Here is a 27500-nt window from a genome sequence, read left to right as displayed (position 1 = left end):
GATTCACATAGTATTCAAACATTAAATGTAATTTGTAATAGACTTTGTAGAATTTTATCACAAACTAGAGATAATCTAAAGAGAATATTTAGAGAGTATATAATAAGATCCTCTTCAAAATCTGTAATGGATTATCAAAGTTCATTACAAGTTTTAAATAATTTAGAAACAAGCTCAGAATATATAATTAGATTAAAAAAAGAATTTGATTCAAAATGTTTAAAGATTTATCCAATTTATAAATTGGATGAAAAATCAAAAGATTTAGAATCATCATCAACATCATCAACATCTATTGAACAACAACAACAACAACAACAACAACAACAACAACAACAACAACAACAACAACAACAACAACAACAACAACAACAACAACAAGAGCAACAACAAGAAAATGAATTTGAATCAAATTTAAAAGATGATATTATTATTATAAGGAATTTATTAAATTTAGAATTAAAAAAGAAACAAGAAAATGATAGAGATCAGGTTAATATACTTAGTAATGAATTTTTAAATTGTTCAAAATCATTTAATAAAATTTTACAAGAAGAGATTGAATCATTATTTAAGAGTGTACAACCAAGATTAAAGAATGTATTGAATCAATTCACTTTAGTAAATTATGAAATTAATCAATTGGAATATGATAACAATGATATAAACGATCCATTCGTTTTACAATTTACATTGGAGATATCACATTTCTTTAAACCATTTCAAGAGCATCTCTCAAATACAAACTATGATTACCTAGTACATCAAACTATTCAATTCATTTTGAAAAAGATTGAAGGTATAACTATTCAACAAAAAAAGTTTACACTTTTAGGTGGTTTACAATTTGGTAAAGATCTTAGAGCCATATCAACTTATTTCACTAAAATCTCTCAATCTACAATTCGTGATAAATTTAGTAAACTTAATCAAATCTCTTCATTTTTAATTTTAGAATCAATCTCTGAAGTCGAAGATCATTGGAATGAAAATCGTAATTCACCAACTTGGAAATTATCTTCTTCTGAAGTTCAAAAAATTTTAATGACACGTATAGATTTTAATCATGATCAAATTTTAAAATTAAAATTTAACTAAATAAATAAAAAATTTAAATAAATTATATAAATAAATTAAATTTTTAATTTTTAAATTAGAAAATATTTAGAATTTGAAAAGGGGGAGAGAGAGGGTACCAATCGTCACTTAATTATCAATCATTAAATAGATAAAATACAACAACCATAGAAGATATCTAAACCTCCAAAAATTAAATAAATTATTATTATTTTAATATTATAAATTATTATTTTTATTTTTATTTTATTTTTCTTCATTTTGTTCACCTTGATTTTGTTTAATTTCTTCTTTTTCTTCTTTTTCTTCTTTTTCTTCTTTTTCTTCTTTTTCTTCTTTTTCTTTTTCTTGTTGTTGTTGACGATTAATTTCAATTAATTTTAATTTTTCTTGATTTTCAATTAATTGTTTTTTTTCTAATTCTTCTCTTTCTTGTTGTTTTATTAATAGATTATGATGAAGGAAATGAGAGAAATGTTGAGTATCCAAAAGCATTTTAATAAATTCTTTATTATGATCGGATACAGTTGATAGGAATTTCTTTTTAAAATCCTCGATTTCTAAACTATCGAAAACATTAACTGTAATAAATTGAATTTCAATCTTTTTAAATAACCATAATGTATATTGTTGAATGGTTGAATAAATTCTATGAACTGATTCATTTTGTTGATTTGTATTCTTTACTGGATTATAATTCTTTTGATTAATTAATGTATTTGTATCATTTTTTAAATTATTTAATCTAAAAATCATTATTTATTTATTATTATTATTAATAAAAAAGTTAGTATTTTATATTATATAAATATTGTTTTTATTTATATTTTTTTATAATACATACAATTTATTAAATTCTGGAATAATTGGTGGTTGTGAACAACGATTATAAGTTATTTTATTTGATTTTATATCAACTATTAAACCATCGAAATTTCTTCTATTAATATGAGAAACACCAACAATAAAAGGTACAGGTGCTTCAAGATAATCTAAAAGATTTTGTGGTAAAATTGGTACGAATAAACCTTGCCATTTTAATGGATGAATTAATGATATCATTGAGAAACAACATGATGATAGTATTGATAAATTATCACATACAAAAACAACCCTTTGTTCTAATAATACTGCACTCAATACCCTTAGGATACAATCCAATGATAGATTTGCAAATGTTCCACCGATTGACCAATCTGATATTAATTTTGCATCAATTTCTTGAATATTTTTACCATCCTATAATAAAATAAATTAAAATAAAATTTTAAAAAATAATTTAATATTTATAAATATAAAGATTTAATTTTTGGTGGTGGTTGATGGTGGTGGTGGTGGTTGATTTTTTAATTTAAAAAGCTACTACTACTACTACTACTTACTGGTACATTATATATTCTAGTATGACTATCATTTGGGAATAGAAATTCAAAAGTTTTACCACTTTTTAATTCAACTTTTTGATAATAATACTTTAAAATATCCAATAGATTTTGTTTATCAACTAAATGTTTAATTTCTTCTTTCCTTGCTTCATCATCTTCTAACGAATCTTCTGATGATGATGAAGATGGTGGTTGTTGTTGTTGTTGTTGTTGTATAATATCATCTGAATTTGAGGGTAATATATTATCAGATGATATTGATGTTGGTGTTGTTGAATCAATATCACTATTTACAATACTATTATTATTACTACTACTATTACTATCAATTGTTATTAATGATGGTGAGTTATTATTATTATTATTATTATTATTATTATTATTATTATTATTATTATTATTATTATTATTATTATTATTATTATTATTATTATTATTATTATTATTACTACTATTTATTATTGGTGTTGATGTTGTTGATGTTGTTGATGTTGTTTGAGGTTGTTGAGTATTTTGTGTTGTTGAAATATTTACAGAAGTTGTTGGAATTGGTGGTAATTGTTTATTTTGTTGTTGTAAATTAAAATTTAGGTCTCTTTCTTTTTGTAATTGTTTTTGTTCTTGTATCATCTCATCTTCTGATGATGATAACTCTCTTGTTGTAGTAATTAATCTATCTTGTGCTAAAATATATAAAAGTGCATCAAAATGTAAATTAAACATTGGTATCTTTGATAAAAAACAATAACCTAAAAGTAAATATAAAGAAATAATAGTTGGTGTTAATATTATTAAGTATACTATGTATACAATAATAAAAATAATAATAATAATAATAATAATAATAATAATAATAATAATAAAAATATTAAATTATTACATCTTGGAGCAGAAATATAAGTTGGTGCTTTTTCTAAAGGTTTTGGTTGAGTTGGAAAAAAGTTTGGAATTGAATAAAGTAATTCAGGTTTAGTAATACAAATACCATAGAGTGGATTTTCACTTGATATTACAAATGTGAAATAATGATTTGATGAATGTAAATATGATTGTCCAAATAACATTTCATTCAAATTTGACCTTGATGGTGTTCTCTTTATTGTTGATGTCATAATACCATTTGGAAAACAAAATTCTTTAACTTTTGGTGGTACTCTAAATAAAATAGAATTAGAATTAGAATTAGAATTAGAATTAGAATTAGAATTAAAATTGTAAAGCAAATAAATAAATAAATAAATAAATAAATAAATAAATAAATAAATAAATAAATAAATAAATAAATAAATAATAATATTACTCTTTATTACTTGGATAACTAAATAATAACTCTGGTCTTTGAATTACACCTATTTTTGGATTTGAATCAGATGGTAAACCAACTACTAAGAAATGTTCAAATAAATTATGAGATACTGATAATAACTCGTGAATAGATGATTTAAGATTATGGGGTTGTTGTTCTATCTCTGTCTCTGTCTCTGTTACTGTTTCTGTTTCTGTTTCTGTTTCTGTTTCTGTTTCTGTTTCTGTTTCTGTTTCTGTTTCTGTTTCTGTTTCTGTTTCTGTTTCTGTTTCTGTAGCTATTTTTTTTTCTTGTTCAACATTTTGTTGTTGTTGTTCTTCTTGCAATTGTTGAGTAGGTTGTTGTTGTTCGGTTTGAGTTGTTCCATTTGTTATTATTTCATCTTTTTTTTCTGATTCAATGCTGTCATCACTATCATTATCATTATCTGTTACTTCATGTGAAGAAATTATGATATTATTATTGTTATTGTTATTAGTGTCATTATTGTTATTATTACTATTAATATTATCAATTGGTTTATTCATTTCATTTTCATCAATTGTTGAGGAAATGTTATCTGTATTTTCACTAGAATTAATGCTATTATTGTTTTCTATTTCTGACATCTCATAAATATTTAGTTATATTGTATTTGTATATTGTATTTTATATTGATGGAATTGAGATTAATTAAAAAATAATTAAACACCACCACCCAGTTTTTGAAAAATAAAAAAGAAAAACAAAAAAAAAAAAAATAAAAAATAAAAAATAAAATTAAAAAAAAAAAATAAAAAATAAAAAATAAAATTTTTTTTTTTTAAAAAAAAAACACAAAAGAAATTTAATAATTTAATAATTATCTTATTCCAAAAGAGAGAAATCTTTTTTTTTTTTCATTGTTTCAATTGAATATGAATAAATATAAATTTTTTTTTTTTTTTTTTTTTTTTATTTTTAAAAAAAAAAAAATTTTTAAACAAGGAAATATCTAGATATTAAAAAATTACTCATCTTCCCCAAAAATAAAATAATATAAAATAAAATAAAACAAACTAATAAAAAAATAAGATATATTTATAAAATGAAATTTTAAAAACTGGAATTCCAGTTTTTTTTTTTTTTTTTTTTTTTTTTAAAAAAAAAAATTTTATTTATTTAAAATGATTAAACTAGCAACAACACCAGCAGTACCAACACATTTTAAGATTAAATTAATTGGATGGAAAGTTTTCTTTCTTTCTTCAGGTGTCGCATTAATCCATTTTGGTAATAATAAATTTAATACTATTGCACCTAACCAATTCATAACTACTCTAACTAATGTTGATTCTAAATAAACCATAGTTAAATCATATTCAATTGCTAAATAAAAATACATCTAAATAAACCAAATAAAATCAAATAAATCAAATTAATTAATACAAATCATTAAATTTTAAAAAACAAAATAAAATAAAATAAAATAATTTAATACATACAATTGCTCTACCATTAATTAAAAGTCTATAAATGAATAAAGTTAATAAATTTGATTCTTTCCAAGTTGATTTTACAGCTTGAACCAATGATTCATTTTGATCACTATCATTTAAAAATGTTCTTTTCAATGGTTTCACAAAATCAATCAATATCATAAATGGGAATAAATAAAATGGTAATAAAGTTTGATCTAATGAATTATATCCAAATGCATTGGTTCTAAATTGATCTAATTAAAACAAATAAATGAAATAAAATAAAATAAATAAAAATATTAATATATTATATTTAATAAAATTAAATTAAATTAAATAAAAAAAAAAATAAAAATAAAAAGAACAATTACCATTATAGAAAAGACTTGTTTCCATCCAAAGTGCATTGGCAATTGCCAACATTACAAGTGGAATGAATATTTTAATAGCACGAATTATAATTTTACCAATTTCAATTCCTTTACTTTTTTCATTACTATTTACACTTGTTTCAGAATTGTTATTAATACTATTTTCAATTATTACATGTTGTTGTTGTTGTTGTTGGTGTGATATCTCTTTTTCTTCAATTTCTGTATTTTGGTTATTATTATTATTATTATTATTTGATGATTGAGAAGAGGATGAATCATCAATATTTTCAATTGATTGCACTTTTTGCTTATTTCTAAAATGAGTATTTGAAGATACTGCACCTTCATTATAGCTTTCATCTAAAAATTCAATATCTTTATCATCATTATTTAATAATAGTGGCTGTTTATCAGCACCACCTAAACCATTATTAATATTATTATTATTATTATCTAAAAGTTTCTTTTTCTCTTCTTCCTCTTCTATTTCTATTTTCTTCTTTTTAGGTGTAAATTCAATAACTGATAAAATTGAACCACCTATACCAAAAAGATAACTATAATTATTTATTATTATTATTATTATTAATATTAATATTAACCAATCTGTTATTTATATATACATACATTAAAAATGGTATTGGTTGATTTATTGGTTCACCAAAAATAATATTCAATGGATTGATTAAAAAAGTTGATGATAAAGCTGATATAACTAAAAATAATAAACCTAATGGTTCTTTATATAAAAATACTTCACCATTATAATAAACTATTGATTTTTTTTTTTTTTTTTTACAAGAATATTAATAATTAATAATAATTATATATTTCTCTAAATATTTTACATACTAATATTCATTAAACCATTAGTTAATAGGAAAGGATGTAAAGAAATTGATCTAAAAATTGAAAATGGACCTTGTGATTTACAAGGTATGATAGTACAATTCAAAGGTGTACAATCCATAATTTTACCCTCAATATCCAATTCTTTATAACAATCAACTTTAGCATTATTAATATAGATCGCACCTGTAATTGATGTTGGTAATGATAATTGTAATATACCCATAATAATAAACATTTGAACTGCTGTCATTAAACATAACCCAATCATCATATGACGTGTAGAATGTTTATAATTTACACGACTACCTAAATTAATTATCATTATTTTTTAAATAATAAAAAAAAATAAAAAAATAAAAATAAAAAAATTAAAAAAATAAAAATAAAAAAATTAATTATATTAATAATTAATAATTAATTATTAACAATATCGGAATTAAAAATTTAAAATATTTAATAAATTTTTACATCTTTGACCAAAAGAATCACCAATAACTGAAACTAATTGAGTTGCTATTAGAATTCCAATATTTGGTTTTGCTGTTGATGCCATATTTTTTTTTTTTTTTTTTTTTTTTTTTTTTTTACTATTTTTTTACTCCTTTTATTATTATTAAGTTCTTTTTTTTTTTTATAATTATCCTTAATCTTTTAATTATAGTAATAATAAAAATAGGATCAATTATAATAACAATTACTATAATGGTGGAGTGTGTGTGTGTGTGTGTTTGAATTGGTGGTTTTAAAAAAATAGTACAAAATTTTTTTTCTTTTTTTTTATGTGACAATGTATCGAAATTTATTTTTTTTTTTTTTTTTTTTTTTTTATTTTTCATTTTTTACTTTTATTTTTAATCTAATCTTTTTTTTTTTACATATGAATTTAAATTTTATTATCCATCATTATTTTTTTTTTTTTTCCTGTTATAAAAAAAATGAAAATATTAATAATAGCTAAAATATATTATTTGCTGCTTTTATTGATCATCATCAGATTCTTGATCTATTTCACAATCATCAATTTCAACATCTTCTTCTTCTTCATTTTCTTCCCCTTCCTCTTCTTCTTTTTCTTCCTCCTCTTCATCTTCTTTACCTTCTTCCCCTTCTTCTTCCTCCTCTTCTTCCTCTTCTTCCTCTTCTTCCTCTTCCTCATCTTCTTCCTGTGGTACAGTTTGTTCTTTATTTTTTGAAACAGATTGAGCAATTATTTGAGGCAAAGAAATACCATCACCTTTTAATTGAGTACCAATTGATTTAAGGAAAGTTTCAGAATCTTTTTTAATATCTAAATATAATTTATTTTGAATTATACCTGAATTGGAGAGTGCTTTATATAATTCTATTTTACAATAATGAGCTAACCAATAGATGATAGAATTTTCAGAATTGTAGGTCATTGAATTCTCCAAGACTTGATTAAAATCATCTAAACAATTATCGATGTTATAATCTGCTGTATAAATTACTGAAGAGAGTATTGAATTTATGGACATTGGTTCTGAAATCATTGAGTAATAATCCGTTAAGAGTTCAGAATCAAATTCAGATAAACTTGGAATATTTTTGAAATAACTTGAAATTGGTCTTGAATCACCAGGTTTATCAGTTGATAATCTCCAATTGATTTGATCTAAAACTTCAAAACATTTTAATATCTCCTTCTTTTCATTTGAAATATTACCATGTCCATTATTCTTACTTTTAACCAATTTCTCATGACTTTGGAATGCTTTAACGATATCTTTTGCTTTTTTAAATGAAATCAATCTAATATAATCTTCTTTTCCATTTTCATCAATTGAAGCTACTACGGCTGCCTTTGGTACCTTTGGTACTTTTGGTACTTTTGGTACTTTTGATTCTTTTGGTGGTTTTACTACTGTTGCTTTCTTTGGTGTTGTTACTTTTTTTGTTGAAGTTGGTTTTGTTGGTGTTACTGGTGCAGTTGGTCTTCTACTTGATATTGGTAATAGATTTCTAACACTATCACCTTTACTAATAATCTTTGAGTTAATTCCACCTACATTGCTAGCTAAACTCTTTCTCATCTCTTCATTTGTGTTTGTATATTTCATAGGTTTTTTACATGACATATCATCATCATTTGGTTTTGAATTTACTACTTTAATTTGTTTTGATTCTACCTCTTCTTCTTCTTCCTCTTCCTCTTCCTCTTCCTCTTCTTCCTCATCATCATCATCTTCTTCTTCATTATAATCATCTCCATAATCATCATCATTAATACTCTTTTTAACTGCTGTTGGTTTAACTGTTGGTTTTGATGTAGTAACAGTTGTTGTTGTTGTTGTTTTTGTTGGTTTTGGTGTTTCTTTGGTGATAGTTTTAGTTGCTGGCTTAGATTCTGGAACAACAGATGATTTCTTAGTAGATGTAGTGGTAGATGGTACTGTAGCGATTGGCTTTTTGGTTACATTGGTTGAAGTATTATCTTTTTTATTTGTAGTTGTTGAAGAAGGTGGCGAGGTAGTTGGTGGAGTTTGAATTGGAGTATTAGTAATACATGTTGGAGTATTTGAAGGGATATATTGTTTTTCAGGTTGAACCAATTGATCGACTGTAACTTTTTCAATGAATTCCATTTTAATTGATCTAAAACCAATGGATATTATATCACCATTACCAAGTACTTCTTTCTTATGAAGGAATGGTACGAAATTAAGTCTAACATTATCAGAATCTTTTGGATCAATTAATGGATTTAAATAGAATTTCTTTTTCTCTTTATCATAAATAATCTCTACATGTTTTGGATAAATTCCTGGTCTTACAACTTGAATATCTGCTAATTCTGTATCACTATATTGTGTATGTATTGAAGAAAAAAAAAAAAAAAAAAAAAAAAAAAAATTAGCATATGAATAAGTTAAAAATTTTTAAAAAAAATTAAAAAACATACGATCCAATTATAAGTTTTGTTTTTTTCATTTCGAAATAATTTTTAACAGATCCATCTCTATTTAATAAATGTAATTTTGCAAATATTTTTCTTTTTTTTGCTGGTTCTGCAGTGGTTGGTGTAGTTGTTGTTGTTGGTGTAGTTGTTGTTGTTGTTGGTGATGATGATTGATTCATTGGTGGGTTTGTATTTGATGTGTTTGGAATTGGTAATGTTGTTTTAGTGGCTTCTAATAAATTAATATTATCACTATTAATATTATTCTCTTTATTTTCAACATGTTGATTCTCTTTATCGCATTGAACTGATAGCTTCTCTAGCTGTCCAATAGTAACACTATCTGCCATTTACTATTATTATTATTATTCTCTCTTTATAAAATTAAGAAATAAATTACCAATAATTAACCAATGGAAAAAAAAAAAAAAAAAAAAAGAACTGACATTTTAATTTTCAGAAAAAAAAAAATTAAAAAAAAAAAAATTAAAAAATTTGGAGGGAAAAATTTTAGAGGAATTATTAGTTTTAATCTAAAAAATAAAAAATTACTTTTTTAAAATTTGTTATTATTTTTGACAAAACATTCAAAATTTGACAAATAAATTTTTAATTTTTATTGATTTGCTCTCAAAAAGGATTTTAAATTATTATGGAAAATAAAAAAGGAAAAAGGTTTTTTAGAAATTTTTTTTTTTTTTAATTTGGAAAAGATTATTTTTTATCAATTGAACTATAAATTAATATATATCTATTTTTGGAATTAAAATAAAAAAATAAAAAAAAACAACAAATGAGGATAAAATTTAAAAATAACAGAGCCTAATAAAAAATAATAAAAATAGATTTAAAGAATTTTTATTAACATATTAATTTTTTTTTTTTTTTTTTTTTTTTTTTATTTCATATCATTTTGTGGATTTTGGAGGGTTATATTTATCTATATTAACTCCAAATTAAAAATAAATAAAATTAAATTATTGAAAAAGAAAAAAATAAATAGTTTATCATTAAAAAAAAAAATCCAATTTTTTTGTGAAAAAATTTTTTTTTTTTTTTTTTTTTAATTTTTTTTTAATTTTTTTTTAATTTTTTTTTTATTTTTTTTTTTTTTTTCCATCATCAAACTACACTCACACAAACTTTGTATTCTATTAGATATTCTTTTTAAATTTTGTTTTTTTTTTTTTTATATATTTAAAAAAAAAAGATAATATTTATTTAAATTATATCAAACCTTTTTTTTTTTTTTTTTTTTTTAATAATCAAAATAAATAAATAAAAAAATAAAAAAAAAAATAAAAAAAATAAAAAAATGAGTGAATCAATCGATATTAACGTTTATTCACAAACCACAATTCCAAATGCAATGGCAGAATTAATGGATAATCATAATAAGATGGAGCAAATTTCAGCTTATTGTAAATCATTATATGCCAATGGTGATGCAGCTCAAGCATATGAACAAACTCAAGGTTATGCAAAGAATGCATTATTAAATGTAGCATATCATATTCAAACTGTTGGTACTCATATCACTTCCCTATTACAATTACAAACAAATGAAATGGAGAAATTAAATATTGAAATTCAAACTTTAACACAAGTAAGTTTATCATATATATATATATATAAGTATATTCTTTATATAATTCCATATTAATTTATAAATTTTGAAAAAAAAAAAAAAAAAAAATTTTTAAGAGAGTAAGAATGATTCATGATTCAACTGGTACAAATGTATTTTCAAATCAAGATGCAGCAAAACCATATAAATCATCATTAAAGAATAGAAAAGTTGATACAGAAGCAACAAAGGCACCTGTTAAATATGTACATAAACCAATTTCTTATGGTATTAGTGCATCTGATATTAATCAAAATGGAGTTCCACCACCATTGAATCATTCAAATTCATCAGCTAATTTAACATCATCAAGTGGTCATTTGGCTGCATCATCAACTTCAAACTCATCCACACCATCCTATCAATCACCATCTTATTCAAGTCAACCAACCATTTCATCTGGTACACCACCACCAATTCAAAAACAACCACCAAGAGTTGGAAATGCTCCACCACCACCATCATTATCAGTACCTGCCGCACCACCACCACCTGTAATGAATGTACCACCACCACCACCAACCTCACAACGTCCTTCTTCTGTAAACAATAATGCCCCATCGAATGATTTCCCACCACCACCACCACCATCATCATCATCATCTGGTGGAGATTTACCACCACCACCATCATTTGGTTTACCACCACCACCAACTCTTGGTGATGATTTCCCACCTCCACCACCACCACCAGTTGGCTCATATGATTTCCCACCACCACCAGCTCGTCCACAATCTCAATTCTATGATCATAATGATTTCCCACCACCACCTCCACCAATGTAATAATAATAAAATAATAATAAATAATAATAATAAATAATAAATCTTTATATTTCAATTTTAAAAATAAATAAATAAAAAATTTTTTATTTTTTTATTTTTTTTTTTATATGATTTTATTTTATTTTATAAATTTATATAATGGTCTATCAAAACCTTTTGATTTTGCTTCGTTTGAATTTAAAAATTCAAAAGATTTATAACCAACAGTTTCAATTAAAAAATTTGTGAATTGATCAGGTTTGAATTTAATTTCTTTATAATTTTTATTTATTAATTCTGTTAGATTCTTTCTTTTACTATATCCTTTCCAAGGTTGAGGTTCAAATAAGAATATACCACCATCCTTTAATAAACTATAAATTTTAATTAAAAATTTTTTAATACCTTCATCACCCCAATTTAATTGAATCCATTTTGAAATACTTAATCTATATATAAAATTTAATTATTATTAATATATTTTTAATCTTAATAATTATTATTATTATTATTATTATTATTATTATTATTATTATTATTATTATTATTATTATTATTATTATTAATAATAATACTTACGCAGTGATTACGTCATATGAATTTTGTTTATCAATTATTTTTGAAGTATATAAAAAGTTTTGACAATAAAATGAAATATTATAAGGGAATTGATTTGAAATTATACCATCTGATATCATTCTAAATGAAATTGGTATAAAATCTTTTTTATCAATTTTTAAATTATTAGAATCAATAATTGTAGTTGTAATTGTGTATGAGTGGTTTGTTGAATTTTCTTCTATTCCTTTTGTATTATTACCACTATTATTATTATTATTATTATTATTATTATTATTATTATTATTATTATTATTATTATTATTATTATTATTATTATTATTATTATTATTATTATTATTATTATTATTATTATTATTATTATTATTATTATTATTATTATTATTATTATTATTTTTATTATTATTTGATAAAGTAGATTGTTCAAATGTTAATTGATGATATGCTTTATTAATTAAATATTTATCAATATCAATACCAGTGATATGAGTTGGTTGATAATCTTTTGATATTTTAAATACTAAATCACCACTATTACAACCAATATCTAAACAACGCTTTTGATGAAATAAATCTTTGCTTAGATATTTAAGTCTATTATCTTGTTCAATGACTGATTCATTCCTATAATTATAGTAACCATGATAGTTTCCATATATAAATTGATTATTTTGTTGTTTAAATTTATTATTTTTATTATTATTTTTATTATTATTATTATTATTATTATTATTATTAGCTACTGTGGTTGTTGCGGTGGTTGTTGTTGTGTTGTTAGTTATATTAGTTATTGTTGTAGTTTCTATGTTTTCTTGATTGTCATTATTATCAACTTTTAACTTTTTTAAAATATGTTCTTCCTCCTCTTCTTGTTGTTTTTGATCAACATTGTTATTTACAATAATTGGAGTTATTGTCGAGATTGATATTATCTCTTCCATTTTGGATGATTTATCGATGGCAACATTACTACAATCGTCAGTATTATTCATTTTGCTTTGAAAATTAAAATTAAAAAAAAAAAAAAAAAATGAAAAAAACTCTTGAAACCTTAAAAAATTATTTTTATTTTTATTTTGTTTTTTTTTTTATTTTTTTTTATTTTCCTTTTTAAAAAAAGATTTAATTTTATTTTTAATTTAGAGTTAGTATAGATAAATAGGGTACTCAACAAAAATACACAAAATCATATAAAATGTAAAAAAAAAAAAAATGAATGTAATCGTTTGAATTTTGAATTTTGAATTTTTTTTTTCCACTAAACGAAAAATTTTTAGAATTTAATTATTTACCACCCATATTATATAATTTTTTAAAGAACAAAAAAAATTTTGGTTGAATTTGTTTATTTTTTATTTTATTTTTTTAACAAAAGTTTTTATAAATTTCTTATTTCATTTATTTATTTTACAAAAAAAAAAAAAGTAAAACATGATTTTGAAATAAATACCTCGAGGTCTAAAAAAAATATATAAAAATTTTTGAGAGTATAAATACAAAAAAAATGGGTTTTTAATTTTTCAGTTTAGGGATGTGTGTTTCTTTGATTAATTAATTTTTTTTTTTTAATTTTTTTTTTTTTTTTTTTTTTTTTTTTTTTTTTTTTTTTTTTTTTTTTGTTTTTAATTTTAATTTTAATTTTTTTTTTTTTTTTTTTTTTTTTTTTTAATCATAATTAAAAAAATGAAATTTAATAATATATTATTAATATTCTTTGTAACAATTGTTACATTTTCATTTATAATTTCAAATGTAAATTGTAGAGAATTTGATTTCTCTGAACACCCAAATGTTCAAGTATTATCAAGTAAAAATATTAATTCATTCATTTCATCTTCAAAACCTTCAGTAATTGTTTATTATGGGAAAAGTAATTATTTCATTAAAATTTTTAAAAAATATATTACTTTTTTATTAACATATGATAAAATTTTTAAATTAAAAAAAAAAAAAAAAAAAAAAAAAAAACACTATAGATAAGGAATCAGATAAAGTTTTACAAAATATATTTTTAAAAGTTGCAGATCAATATTATGAAGAAGAAAATAATGAATTATTATTTGGAGTTTTAGATTTAGATACAGATATTAAAGTTAAAAATTCTCATTTAATTGATTCAACTCCAACTATTATTTATTATAAAAAAGGTGCTGAAATTGCTGAATTTGGTGGAAAGAAAACAAGATCAACTTTTGAAAAATTCTTAGAAAAGTAATTTTAAATAATGATTATAATAATAATTTTTTCTAATAAAAAATATATATATTAATATTTATTTATTTTTTTATTTATTTATTTTAATTTATTAGTCCATTAGCACCAATTAAGTCATCAACAGGACCGGGATCATGGAGTCATATTGAATCACAAGTTGCACATTTAAATGTTCGTAATTTTTCATCATACATTTCAAATCATCCAGAAGGTGTTTTAGTAATGTTTTTTACAGCTGGTTGTGGTCATTGTACAAAGATGAAACCTGCATTTGGTGAAGCTTCTCAAATTGCAATTGAGAAAAACATTGGTTCATTAGCTGCTGTTGATTGTGGTGTTTCACAGAAAGTATGTGAAAAATTTAAAATTGAAAGTTATCCAAATATCTACTTTTTCAAAGATGGTAAAAATGTTGATAAATATAATGGTGATCGTTCTGTTAATTCTTTAATTGAATTCTTGGAAAATAATAATAATAATAATAATAATAATAATATTTCTTCAAATAGTAATAAAAAATCTAAAAAAGTTAAAAATGAATTGTAATTTAAATAAAAAATAAAATAAAAATAAACACTTTTTTTTTTTTTTTTTTTACTATTCCACTTTTTATTTTTTTATTTTTTTATTTTTTTTATTTAAATATATATATATAAAACATTAATTAAATCTTGATTTAGAAACTTCAAATAAAGCTTCAGCTTCATTAACTGCTGATGTCCAATCATGTTTTGGTGATAAAGTTTTAAGTTGACTATAAAAAAAAAAAAAAAAAAAAATTTGTTAATAAATTTAGTTAAAAAAATAAAAAAATAGAAAAAATAAAATTTACTTTATAAATCTTTGAATGATTTCATTTGGTTTTTTCATATTAATATAACAATTGATAAGATTTGCAAGAGTATCAGAATTCTTTGGATTCTTTTCAATTGATTCCAATAATAATGATTCTGCTTTTTCAAATCTTTTCATTCCAATTGCACATACAGCTTGACCATTTAATAATAATGGTGTTGGACCATATCTTTCTGCCATTTCTTCAAAACTTGAAAGTGCTGATTTTAATTTTTCTTCACCCTAAAAAAAAAAAAAAAAAATTTAAATTAGTAAATTTTTTTTTTTTTTTTTTTTAATTTTTTTTTTTTTAAAAAATTTTACATTATAAATATTAATCCAAGCTAATGATAATAAAGCAGGTGTTGCATCTGGATCAATGATTTTTTTCATAGTATCGTAAGCTTTTTGAGCGAGATCTAAACGATCAATTTTTAAAAATATTTGAATTAACATTGATAAACCTTCGATATGATCACAATTATTTAAGATTTGTAATGCTTCATCGTATAATTGTTCATTGAAATATATGGTTGCAATGATGACTTGAAGATGATAATTGAATTTAACAACACCATCACTTATCCATTGAGTGATTGTAATTAGAGTACCTTCACGATTTTCATCTGGTTTCGATAGATATGATGCTAACAATTGTAATCCTGCAATTGTTGGATCTTCACCTGATCCTCTATTGTTTTTAGTCTCTTGTAAAACTAAATCATAATTACCTTGAGCGATATAACAACGATATAAGAAATAATCTGATTCTGCTTTCAATGATTTCTCTATAATTTGTCTACTCTTTTTATTAATTTCATTAATTGTTGATTGATAATTCCCTAAATAGAAATAATTCTTTGATTCAAATAATATATCATCTGACATTTTCTTTCTTTTTCTTTTTTTTTTTAAAAATAAATTAAATTATACCCAAATATAATTATAAATAAAAAAAATTTTCAAAAAAAAAAAAAAAAAAAAAAAAAAATTTAATTTTGAAAAAAAAAAAAAAAATTAAAAAAAAAAAAAAATGACAACCTAGGTTGTGAGACTATTTTGAAAAAAAAAAAATGAAAACCTAGGTTGCAAGACTATTTAAAAAAAAAAAAAAAAATGACAACCTTGGTTGTGAGACAATTTAAAAAAAAAAAAAAAAAATAAATAAATACATTTAAAATTTTCTCCCTTTTGTGAAACAATTTTTTATTTTGTTATTATTTTACTTTTTTATTTATTTATATATATATATATATATATTTCTAGCCAAAACACAAATGATGGATTTTTACCAACATTCTTTATTTAGAAATACTATTAAAAAGTTACCCAAAACCAACACAAAAAAAAAAAAAAAAATCAAAAGAAAAGTTGAAAAATAAAAAAAAAAAAAAAAAAAAACTTTTTTTATTTTTTTTTTTTATTTTTTATTTTTTTATTTTTTTATTTTTTTTTTTATATTTTCTTATTATTTTTATTTTTTTTTGTTGTAGTTATTGTTGTATTAATATTTATTGAATAAAAATTTTAATAAATAAAACAATAATAAAATGCAGGTTTATGTCGATTATAGAGATGTTAACTCAATATCAAATAAAAAGACATTAGCATATGTGAATAATTTCGTTATAAACACAACACAATTTTTAAATAGATTCAATTATCTATGTGAACAAAAACTATGCGATATATCAAATCATTTACAAAAGTTAGAGATTACAATGTCACTTTTAGAGATTAAATTAGGATCAATCGATGGATTAGAATCATTACCATCCTCTGCAAACGTACCTGTACATAATACCCAACCAACAACTCAACAAAATACACCACCACCACCAACAGCAGCAGCAACAACCTCTTCAAATATTCCACCACCACCACCACCACCTCCACCACCTATGACTGGTGTCCCACCTCCACCACCACCACCACCCCCACCACCTATTTCAAAATCTAATATACCACCTCCACCAGCAACACAACAAAAGTATTTGTTTTTTACCAATATACCCATGGTTGGTTACTCATTTACTAATATTACATTTTTCTTTTATTTTTTTTTTTTTTCTAAATTAATAAATAGTACACAAGAATCAGATGATGACGATGAAGATAATAATAATAATGATAAAAATAATAATAATAGAGATGATGAAGATGATGATGATGAAACTTCTTCTCAAGCACCACCACCACCTCCAATGCCAACATTACCATCATCACAATCATTAATGGATAATTTAGCAGCAGTTTTAGCAATGAAAAAACAACAAAGAAATCCACAACCACCACAACCACAACCACAATCACCATCACCACAACCACCACCACCACCAACAACAACCTCATCAATACCAGTCCCACCACCACCATTTTCAGGTGCAAATAATAATTCAGATGATGATGATGACGATGATGAAGGTCCATCACTTTCAATACCCGCCCCACCTTCAATGATGGTAATGAGTGGAAATAATAATAGTAATAGTAATAGTTATAGTAATAATAATAATAATAAAGATGACGACGATGATGATGATGATGATGATGACGATGACGATAACTCAATTTCAATACCAAAACCACCTCAAATGGATGATATAATGATACCAGCACCACCAACTGATCTTTTTATTCCAGCACCACCATCAATAAGAAATTATGACGATGCAGATGATGACGATGATGATGATGATGAATCATGGTAATTAAAAAAAAAAAGAAATCTCATTTCGACTCAGAAAAAAAAAAAAAAATGAAAATGAAAATCCAGAAAAACACCAATAAATTGGTAAAAATAAAAAAAATTAAAAATAAAAAAAAAAAATAAAAAAAAATAAAATAAAAATAAAAAAAAAATAAAAAAACAATTTCACACAAATTTTTAATTTTTAAAAATTTTTTTTTTTTTTTTATTTTTTTTCTTTTTTTATTTCACCCCTTCCCCTTTGTTGATAATTAAATATATATTAACAAATTTAAATTTAAAAAAAAATAATTAAAGAAATATAAAGAATTAATAAAAAGAGATTTGTAGATTAATTGTATATAAAAAAAAAAATAATAAAAAAATAAAAATAAAAATAAAAAAAAAAATAAAAAAAATAAAAAAAATAAAAAAAAGCATAAACATAAATTTTTTTTTTTTATATATTATAAATAATAACATTTAACAATAACAGCAATAATAGCAACAATAACAACACACAATAAGAAGTAACATTGTATAAAAATTAAAAAAAAAAGAATAAATAATGGTTAAAATTAATATTAAATCATCTACAGACAATAAATTTGATGTTGATGTCGAGTTAGGAATCACAGTTGCAGATTTCAAAAAGGTGATTGCAACTAAATGTAGTATACCAGCAGATCAACAAAGAATTATTTATTCTGGTAGAATTTTAAAAGATCATCAAACTTTAGATGAAATTAGTAAGTTTTTTTTTTTTTTTTTTTTTTTTTTTTTTTTTTTTTTTTTTTTTTTTTTTTTTTTTTTTTTTTTTTTTTTAATTTTAAATAAAAAAAAAAAAAAAATATTCTATACAATTATTGGATAATAATTTTTATTTTATTTTATACTAATATATATTTTTATATTAAAACTTTTTTATTTTTTTTTTTATTTATTTTTATTATTATTTTTTTTTTAAAAATTTTAGAAATCCAAGATGGTCATACAGTTCATTTAGTTAAAGGTGCAGCTCCACCACCACCACCACCAGTTGAACAACAAGTACCAACACCATCAAATACACAACCACAAGGAATTCCAGGTGTACCACAAAATATTAATGATATGATGAATAATCCAATGATTCAAGAAATGTTCAACTCTAGAATGATGGATAGTTTACTTGATAATCCAGATATATTTAGAGATATGATGATGGGTAATCCAGAGATGAGAGAAGTTTTAAACAATAATCCAGAGATGGCACAAATGTTAAGCGATCCAAGACAATTACGTCAATCATTGGAAATGATGAGAAATCCAGAGCTCATGAGAGAAATGATGAGAAATGCCGATAGAGCAATGATTAATATTGAAAATCATCCAGAGGGTTTTAACCTCCTAAGAAGAATGTATACAGACATTCAAGAACCATTAATGAACGCTGCAAATCAACAAGCTGCAAGTCAAAATCAAACAAACTCTAATCCAATTCAAACCAATACTGATGCAAATCCAAATTCTCAACCATTACCAAATCCATGGTCAACTAATTCATCATCAACATCCTCTAATCCAACTTCATCATCACCATCTTCAAGACCAACCACAGGTTCCTCAACAAATACAGGTGCATCAAATCCATGGGCAAGTATGTTTAGCGGCGGCGGTGGTGGTATGGGTGGTGGTACAAACAATACAGGTACAAACAATACAGGTTCAACAAACAATACAGGTGCATCAAATCCATGGGCAAGTATGTTTGGTGGTGGTGGTGGTGGAATGGGTGGTATGGGTGGTATGGAAGGTATGTTAGGTATGGATCCAGAAAGAGTCCAACAACTCTTGAATAACCCAGTTGCTCAACAAATGATGCAAAGATTAATGTCAGATCCAGCAATGATGCAACAAATGATCACTATGAATCCACAACTCAGACAAATGATGGATTCAAATCCACAACTTAGAGAAGCAATGAATAACCCAGAATTCTTAAACATGATGACAAATCCTGAAAATATGAATGCAATGATGCAATTACAACAAGCAATGGGCACCTTACGAAATAATGGTGTTTTCCCAGGTGGTATGGGAGGAATGGGTGGTATGGGTGGTATGGGTGGTATGGGTGGCATGGGTGGTATGGATTTCAGTCAATTTGGTAATATGTTTGGTGGTATGGGAGGTATGGGAGGTATGGGTAATAATAATAGCTCAACTACAAGACCACCAGTTAATCAAGAACCACCAGAACAAAGATTTAGGTTACAATTAGAACAATTAGAGGAGTTGGGTTTTGTTGATAGAGCTGCAAATATCTCTGCTTTAACATCGACTAATGGAAATATCAATTTGGCCATTGACCGTTTATTAAGATAATAATAAAATAAAATAATAAAAAAAAAAAAAAAAATTTAAAAAATAAAATAAAATAAAATAAAAAATAATATTTCAAATAATAATATAATAATAATAACAACAATAACAATAATAATATTTTACAATACCATTAAAAAAAAAAAAAAAAAAAAAAATCCTCCTTTCTCTTAAACCATTAATCCTGTTTCTTTCTTTATTATAAAAAAACAAATCGATGACATCCAAAAAAAAATAAAAAATTTAAAGTAAAATAAATAAACTAAAAAAAAAAAATAAAAAAAATAAAAATAAAATAAATAGATTTTTTGGGTTTATTTGAATTTTATTTTTAACAATTGATCATTTCCATATTAAGCTAATTAATGAATCTAAAATAAAATTTCCATTTTTGTTTTTTTTTTTTTTTTTTTTTTCCGTCCTTAATTTAAAAATAAAAATTTAAATTAGTAATTAAATTTTTGCCATCATTGTAATTATGATTAAAATTATTTTAATTTTTCTTTAATATTCAATTACAAATAAAAATTAATTATAAAAAAAAAAAAAATTAAAATATTAATGGTAGTGATAAAAACACTTTAACTTTTTTCTTTAAAGGAAACATAATGGTGTGTGTGTTTGTTTTTATAGTATTTTTAATTATTTTATTAAACAGCACCAGTCTTAAGACTATGAGTACCCCATTTCAGAGGCGATTAAACACACAGTTAAGTATTGGAGATCCATAGTTTAGTTTTGGTTATGATAATATGGATCGAAAGTATAGTTGTGATGTTTTGGATAGTAACGTTTCATTTCTCCTACGTTCATTATATTGGCACTTGAATTTGAATCACGAGGTAAACTTCCATGGTACTCACAAGTAACGACTCTATCATTATTTGGGGTCGACTTTAACAAATTGTTGTACTATTCTTTGTTCATAACACTGAGGCATATCAAAGTGTTGATAGATTAAAGGATCAGAGCAAGCTACACAAATACAACAATTCTATATAGTATAGGATCATATTAGTATAATATTAATATTAATATTAATAATAATAGTAAATGATAAAAAAAAATAAATCTACTTCAAAATACGTGTATACCTATACCTACATTTGTGTTACATTCGTTTACAAGTTGAACATTATAATTACTAAAATAGTATCGATAATATCATTTGATGTTTTGATAGACGAGTTTGGTTTTAATATTTATTTGTTACAGAAAAAAAGTTTTTGAAATTACGATCAACTGCAATGGTTAGATATTCAAGTTCCAAAGGTTTATTAACTGGTTTATAATTTTCATAATAATAATATCGTTGTCTAGGTGGTGGATTAATTATTGGTTGTGAATGTGGGTCAGTTGGTTGTTGGGGTAAATGTAGATTATTGTATGGTTGTTGAGGAAAGGTAGATTATTGTTTGGTTGTGGAGGTGGATGTGGATCAATTGGTTGTTGAAGTGGATGTGGATCAGTTGGTAGTTGAAGTAAATGTTGATCAGTTGGTTGGTCAGTTGGATCGAAATTAAACATAAAATCTCTAATTTCTTTATACTATAAAACTGATTTTAATTAAAAACCATTAGTCCACACTACTAATTTTGAAAGATCAAATTTTAAATATTTATTAATTTCTAAAAGATGATCCCAAAATTCTGGATTATAACATTTGAAAAATTTAAAAATTCGATTTATTGTTTAGGTGTTGAATGATCAGCACAAATATTAAATTTTAATTCTTTACACGCCATCTTTATAGTTTCATACTCCATATAAACACCTCTTGCTTTATGTTTTTGTAAACTGGAGCAATATTTGCAACTCTTTTTGGAAACATGAAAAAGGTTCCAATTAAAAAAAATTATAAAAAGAAATAATGCTTAAACCAATTTTTTTTTTCACCCATAATAATAGGGTAGTGGTATAGTTAACAAAAATAAAATGTAAATTGATTGAAGCATTATTTCTTTTTATAATTTTTTTAAAAATTTCAATTTTTTTATAATTTTTTTTTTTTATTGTTATTTTTGATTATCAATTTATCATCTAATAATCTTTAAAAATAATTACTAATTTTTTTTATTATTAAATAGGTATACATAATTAATCTAAACTTTAATTTAAAGTGCAAGAGTTGTTAGACAGGTTACAAAAAAGTTAAAAGATAGATCAAGAGTTATTTAATTAGCTTTGGAGTTAGCAAATTCTTTACTCCAAAATTGTCATTGCACTCATGTCTATTTTGCAGAGAAAACTTTTCAAACAGAATTATATAGATAAAAAGGTAAATATTTATTTATTTATTTTTATTATTTATTAGTTTTAATTTTTTTTATTTTTTTATTTTTTTTATTTATTAATAATTAGACAAAATTAAATGTTTAAGAAAAACATTAGAGATTTTAGAGAGTTAGGGAAATGAATTCCAAACGTTCTGGTTATAAGTTCCCACCAAAACCATCGCGATGCTCCAATTTTTTTTAAAAAAAAAAAAAAAATAATAAAATAAATAAAAAAAAAAATAAAAAAAAAATGAAATGTTTTAATATAAAATATATATATATTAGTATAAAATAAAATTTTTTGTGTGTGTTTTTTTTTTTTTAAAAATTATTTTAATTTTTTTTTTTTTTTTTTTTTTTTTTTATTTTTTTTTATTTTTTTTATAATTTTTTATTATTAAATTTTTTTTTTTTTTTTTATTTATTTTTTAAAATTAATTGTTGTAAAAGTTTATCTCTTTACCACCAATATTTTTCGTTTTAATTGCTTTATATCATCTATATATATATATATATATATATATATATTAAAAAAAAAAAAAATTAAAAAAATAAAAAAAAAAAAAATAAAAAATAAAAAAAATAAAAAAAAAAATTATATTAACCCATATTCGCACAGTTTTAGATTGTCTTAGAAAAATAGAAAATTTAATAGAATTCATATTTTAGTAGGTATTTATTATAAAAAATGAATCATTTTGGTTGTAAATTTTATTGTTTCATTTCTTTTTTTTTTTATTCAAATTTTTTATTATGACCAACAAAATGGGATGCTTTGCTGTTTTGGCCATTCACATTATTGTAAAAAAAAAAAAAATTTGCAAAAAAAAAAAAAAAATTTGCAAAAAAAAAAAAAAATAAATAAAAAATAAAAAATTAAAAAATAGTTTTTTTAATTTAATCATTTCTCCAAAAATATAACCTCCCATTTTTATCGTACATTAATAGAAATTTTAATATTAAAAATTAAAATTAAAATTAAATAAATTAAAAAGAAATCAAATAGGATAATAATAGTAATATTAACAATAATAATAATAATAGTATTAATATTTATTTTAATTTTTTTAATTTAAAAAAAAAAAAAAAAAACAAAAAAAAATAAAAAAAATAAAAAAAAAATAAAAAAAACAATAGTAATAAATTTTAGTAAAAAAAAATAAAAAAAAAATAAAAAAAATGGCATCATTACCAAATAATAGTTCAGGATCGGTAATGATTTCACCAAATCAAGGACCAATCAGTCATGATTCAAATAATTTCTCAAGTTCATCACCAATTAGTTCACCATATCTTATTCAAAATGGAGGTCCTCAATCACCTACAGTATTCTCCCCAATTGGTTCAACTTCCCCAAAAACCCATAATACTTTAAATAACAGTAATAATAATAATAATAACAATGGTCATTTTTCACCACCAACAACAAGTTCATCTGATAATGATCATTCAATCAATAAACTAAAAACAAGAAGTCATAGCAGTGAAGATTTAAAATCAATTTCAAGTGATGAAAAGGTAAATGGTTATTTATTTAATATAATAATAATATTTATTTATTTACTAATATGATTTATTTTTTATTTTTATTTTTTAGAAAAAGAAATTATTTGTAACACCAAAATTAATTGCACCATCAAAAAAGAATGGATCATCATCATCAGATGAACCACCAGTTTCAAAGACAATAGAGGGTAGAATGAAGAGCGAACCATTTACAAAGAAATTTAAATTACCAAGTACAGAGATTTTGTTACATGATTATAGTGCAGCTTTATTCAGACAAATTCTATTACATGGTAGAATATATTTATTTACCAATCATATTTGTTTTGAATCTAAAATTTTTGGTATAAAAACCAGTGTAAGGTTTTTTTTTTTTTTTTTTTTTTTTTTTTTTTTTTTTTTTTTATATCTTTTTCCACTTTCTCTCAAAATTTTATATGATTTTCTAATAATAATAGGAATTTTTATAGGAAGTTATACCAATTAAAGATGTTATACAAATTAAAAAGAAAAGTAGATTCACTGTTGGTATTGAAATCATTACCAGTGAAAATGTAAAATATTCATTCGCATCATTTGTATCAAGAGATAAAACATATAAAGATCTTTTAGAAGTTTGGAAAGATGTTACCGGTGAAACTCATGAAGATGCCAGTTCTTTAAGTATAGATGATGATATTGAGGATGAGATTTCAAATAACGAATTAGATAATCATAATAATAACCAACAACAACAAATTAATAATAATAATAATAATAATGTAAATAATGTACAACAACAACAACAACAACAACAACAACAACAAAATGGTAATTATAATAGTAATATTAACAATGAACCGCAACAACAACTACACCAATCACAACAACAACCATCACAACAGCAAACCCCATTAACTTCTTCAATTGTAAAGGAAGATATGACAAATATTAATAATAACAGTGGCAATAGTGTAAATAATACATTGACAAATTCTCAAATTAAAAATATACAACAACAACAACAACAACAACAACAACAACAACAACAACAACAACAACAACAACAACAACAACAACAACAACAACAAAATCAGCAAAACAATAATAGTGATGGTAGTGGTAGTAATGATTCATCAACAACAGCAATTCCAGTGGTTGGTATTGTGGCAGCATCGACAATTACATCATCATCGTCATCAACAACTATGACCTCATCATCAACAACAACAACAACAACTCAACCATTAACAACAATAAAAGAGATTGAAAAAGACCCATTAGATGAAATTTATGGTGGTGTAGAACAATATCTTTCAAAAGATCAACAACCTCAATCAATTTTAGAAAGTCAAAGCTCTGATTTTCAAGAGATTTTATCCGATAATTTTAATGTCAGTGTTGTAAACTTTTATAGAGCTTTATATTCTGATAGGTGCAATTTCGTTCATAGTTATCATGTAAAAAGAGGTGATATGAGTATGTAACACTTATTTTTTTAAAAAAAAAAAAAAAGAAATAATAATACATTATTAACATAACTATTTAAAATATTATTATTATTATTATTATTATTATTATTATTATTATTATTATTATTATTATTATTATTATTATTATCATTATTACTATTATTATTATTATTATTATTATTATTATTATTATTATTATTATTATTATTATTATTATTATTATCATTATCATTATTACTATTATTATTATTATTATTATTATTATTATTATTATTATTATTATTATTATTTATAGATGTAAATGTTAAACCTTGGACTTTTCGTGAAAGATTTGGTACAATTAGAGAAGTTGAATGTAAATATTAAAATTATAAAAATAATATTAATAATAATGATATTAATTTTTTTTTTTTTTTTAAAAAAAAATTAATAATTTATAGATGTTGCACCAGTAAGTTCACCAATTGGACCAGATAAAACTAGAATTCAAGAAACTCAAAGATATCAATTAACAAGAAAGAAATTAATTGTAGAAACAGATACAATAATGTTAGATATTCCATATGGTGATCATTTTAGAATTGAAGCAAAATGGGAAGTTACAGAGACATCACAAGATACATGTCGTTTATCAATTTCACTCACTGTTAGATTTGTAAAGAAAACTTGGTTCAAGAGTAAAATTGAAACTACAACTGTAAAGGAAACAAAAACATCATTCGATAAATGGGTACAATTAGCAAAAGTTGAAGTTCAAAAAATGTTACAAGTTAAACCATTACCATCAGCCTCCTCTTCAACTGCTACCAACACCACCAATAATAATAAGGTAGTTAATCATCACAATGGTGCTGGTAGTTTAACACCAACTATACTCATTCCATCTTTAAATAAATCAATGGATAAAAATGAAATGGTAGCACGTTTAAAACAAGATGATGAAAGATTAGAATCACCAAAACCACATCATACAAGATCACGTAGTAGACAACATTTAATATCATCTTCAAGTCAAGTTAATTCAACTTCACCACCACCAAATCCAATGATTTCTTCAAATAACAATAACAACAACAGCAACAATTCTATTGGTAATATTGTTAATAGTACAAGTAATAGTAGTAATAGTTTACAAAGTCAAATATCTCCACCAATATTACCAAATTCTCCATTCAACTTAACCAATAATGGTGCTGATAATAATACTAATAGTACAAACATTTCAAGTGATTCAATTAAATCAACATTTGAAAAGAAAAATAATAATCTTGAAAAGGTTAGTGATGAAAGTGGTAAATTCATTTTAAAGACACCATTTGGTGTTCTTTCATTTGGTTCAAGTCAATTAAGCATTTTAGTTATTTGTTCACTCTTATTTATTCTTTATTCTTATATGTTTATGAAAATACTTACTTTATCTTCAAAAATTGATACAATGGAATCAATTTTTAAAGATTTAATAAATAAGAATTTAAATAAATAAAATAAATAAATAATTAAATGGAAAAAAAAAAATAAAAAAAAATGAAAAAAATAAAAAAAAAAAATAAAAAAATTATTTATTATTTGTAAAGTAAAAAATAAAATATGATACTTTATATAAAGTACTTTTATTAAAATTATTTATTATTTGTATAGTATTAAAAATTTTATAACTTTTTTTTTTTTTTTTTTTTTATCTTTTTTTTTCTATTTTTATTTTTTATTTTTTTTCTATTTTTATTCATCAGAAGAATCATCATCGTAATCTTTTTTATTTGAAGTATTATTATAATTTTCATTTGCCATTGTATTTAATTCTATTTGAATTTCTTTTTGAGTTTGTAAGAATAATTTATGTTTTTCT

The 27500-nt window shown here is 22.5% G+C and overlaps 14 protein-coding genes across 14 annotated transcripts in view; 6 read left to right on the top strand and 8 right to left on the bottom strand.

The window, feature by feature from the left end:
* Positions 1-1098, top strand: part of cog4 (oligomeric Golgi complex component) — a gene marked incomplete at both ends in the record, with an annotated part of 2836 nt that extends 1738 nt beyond the window's left edge. Inside the window, one exon of the mRNA XM_642356.1 lies at positions 1-1098. This exon is cut by the window's left edge and continues 1459 nt beyond it. Within this exon, the coding sequence (XP_647448.1) occupies positions 1-1098 (1098 nt within the window).
* A 225-nt stretch (positions 1099-1323) lies between these two features.
* Positions 1324-4376, bottom strand: DDB_G0268404 (DENN domain-containing protein; the record flags this gene model as incomplete). Its single annotated transcript, XM_642355.1, has 5 exons — positions 1324-1822; positions 1922-2316; positions 2460-3211; positions 3343-3617; positions 3763-4376. 5 exons carry the CDS (start codon positions 4374-4376, stop codon positions 1324-1326), a joined length of 2535 nt encoding a protein of 844 aa, XP_647447.1.
* A 524-nt stretch (positions 4377-4900) lies between these two features.
* DDB_G0268552 (hypothetical protein) lies at positions 4901-6986 on the bottom strand (the record flags this gene model as incomplete). Its single annotated transcript, XM_642354.1, has 6 exons — positions 4901-5131; positions 5232-5461; positions 5579-6138; positions 6209-6353; positions 6434-6739; positions 6902-6986. The coding sequence occupies 6 exons, from the start codon at positions 6984-6986 to the stop codon at positions 4901-4903; spliced, it is 1557 nt and encodes a 518-aa protein (XP_647446.1).
* Positions 6987-7410: 424 nt separating this feature from the next.
* On the bottom strand, positions 7411-9700 carry DDB_G0267958 (bromodomain-containing protein; the record flags this gene model as incomplete). The annotated part of the gene is made up of 2 exons (XM_642353.1): positions 7411-9253; positions 9354-9700. 2 exons carry the CDS (start codon positions 9698-9700, stop codon positions 7411-7413), a joined length of 2190 nt encoding a protein of 729 aa, XP_647445.1.
* Positions 9701-10665: 965 nt separating this feature from the next.
* abiA (component of SCAR regulatory complex) lies at positions 10666-11762 on the top strand (the record flags this gene model as incomplete). The annotated part of the gene is made up of 2 exons (XM_642352.1): positions 10666-10956; positions 11055-11762. The coding sequence occupies 2 exons, from the start codon at positions 10666-10668 to the stop codon at positions 11760-11762; spliced, it is 999 nt and encodes a 332-aa protein (XP_647444.1).
* Positions 11763-11880: 118 nt separating this feature from the next.
* Positions 11881-13312, bottom strand: DDB_G0267954 (hypothetical protein; the record flags this gene model as incomplete). Its single annotated transcript, XM_642351.1, has 2 exons — positions 11881-12190; positions 12321-13312. 2 exons carry the CDS (start codon positions 13310-13312, stop codon positions 11881-11883), a joined length of 1302 nt encoding a protein of 433 aa, XP_647443.1.
* Positions 13313-14003: 691 nt separating this feature from the next.
* Positions 14004-15080, top strand: DDB_G0267952 (hypothetical protein; the record flags this gene model as incomplete). The annotated part of the gene is made up of 3 exons (XM_642350.1): positions 14004-14190; positions 14339-14531; positions 14630-15080. The coding sequence occupies 3 exons, from the start codon at positions 14004-14006 to the stop codon at positions 15078-15080; spliced, it is 831 nt and encodes a 276-aa protein (XP_647442.1).
* A 114-nt stretch (positions 15081-15194) lies between these two features.
* copE (coatomer protein complex epsilon subunit) lies at positions 15195-16256 on the bottom strand (the record flags this gene model as incomplete). Its single annotated transcript, XM_642349.1, has 3 exons — positions 15195-15288; positions 15367-15611; positions 15693-16256. 3 exons carry the CDS (start codon positions 16254-16256, stop codon positions 15195-15197), a joined length of 903 nt encoding a protein of 300 aa, XP_647441.1.
* A 662-nt stretch (positions 16257-16918) lies between these two features.
* DDB_G0267948 (hypothetical protein) lies at positions 16919-18079 on the top strand (the record flags this gene model as incomplete). Its single annotated transcript, XM_642348.1, has 2 exons — positions 16919-17358; positions 17455-18079. 2 exons carry the CDS (start codon positions 16919-16921, stop codon positions 18077-18079), a joined length of 1065 nt encoding a protein of 354 aa, XP_647440.1.
* A 546-nt stretch (positions 18080-18625) lies between these two features.
* On the top strand, positions 18626-20424 carry sonA (UAS domain-containing protein; the record flags this gene model as incomplete). Its single annotated transcript, XM_642347.1, has 2 exons — positions 18626-18806; positions 19034-20424. 2 exons carry the CDS (start codon positions 18626-18628, stop codon positions 20422-20424), a joined length of 1572 nt encoding a protein of 523 aa, XP_647439.1.
* A 1329-nt stretch (positions 20425-21753) lies between these two features.
* DDB_G0267946 (hypothetical protein) lies at positions 21754-21948 on the bottom strand (the record flags this gene model as incomplete). The annotated part of the gene is made up of 1 exon (XM_642346.1): positions 21754-21948. One exon carries the CDS (start codon positions 21946-21948, stop codon positions 21754-21756), a length of 195 nt encoding a protein of 64 aa, XP_647438.1.
* Positions 21949-22106: 158 nt separating this feature from the next.
* Positions 22107-22650, bottom strand: DDB_G0267944 (hypothetical protein; the record flags this gene model as incomplete). Its single annotated transcript, XM_642345.1, has 2 exons — positions 22107-22236; positions 22628-22650. 2 exons carry the CDS (start codon positions 22648-22650, stop codon positions 22107-22109), a joined length of 153 nt encoding a protein of 50 aa, XP_647437.1.
* Positions 22651-23876: 1226 nt separating this feature from the next.
* On the top strand, positions 23877-27137 carry DDB_G0267942 (GRAM domain-containing protein; the record flags this gene model as incomplete). The annotated part of the gene is made up of 5 exons (XM_642344.1): positions 23877-24215; positions 24295-24561; positions 24674-25661; positions 25950-26009; positions 26095-27137. 5 exons carry the CDS (start codon positions 23877-23879, stop codon positions 27135-27137), a joined length of 2697 nt encoding a protein of 898 aa, XP_647436.1.
* Positions 27138-27373: 236 nt separating this feature from the next.
* The window catches only part of DDB_G0267940 (hypothetical protein), a gene marked incomplete at both ends in the record, with an annotated part of 1795 nt that continues 1668 nt past the window's right edge, over positions 27374-27500 (bottom strand). The window contains one exon of the mRNA XM_642343.1: positions 27374-27500. This exon is cut by the window's right edge and continues 1106 nt beyond it. Coding sequence (XP_647435.1) covers positions 27374-27500 — 127 coding nt within the window.

This window comes from Dictyostelium discoideum (assembly GCF_000004695.1).
Source record: "Dictyostelium discoideum AX4 chromosome 1 chromosome, whole genome shotgun sequence".
Classification (NCBI taxonomy): domain Eukaryota; phylum Evosea; class Eumycetozoa; order Dictyosteliales; family Dictyosteliaceae; genus Dictyostelium; species Dictyostelium discoideum.
The sequence above is the reverse complement of the archived record's forward strand: the minus strand, read 5'-3'. Positions and strand labels throughout refer to the sequence as shown.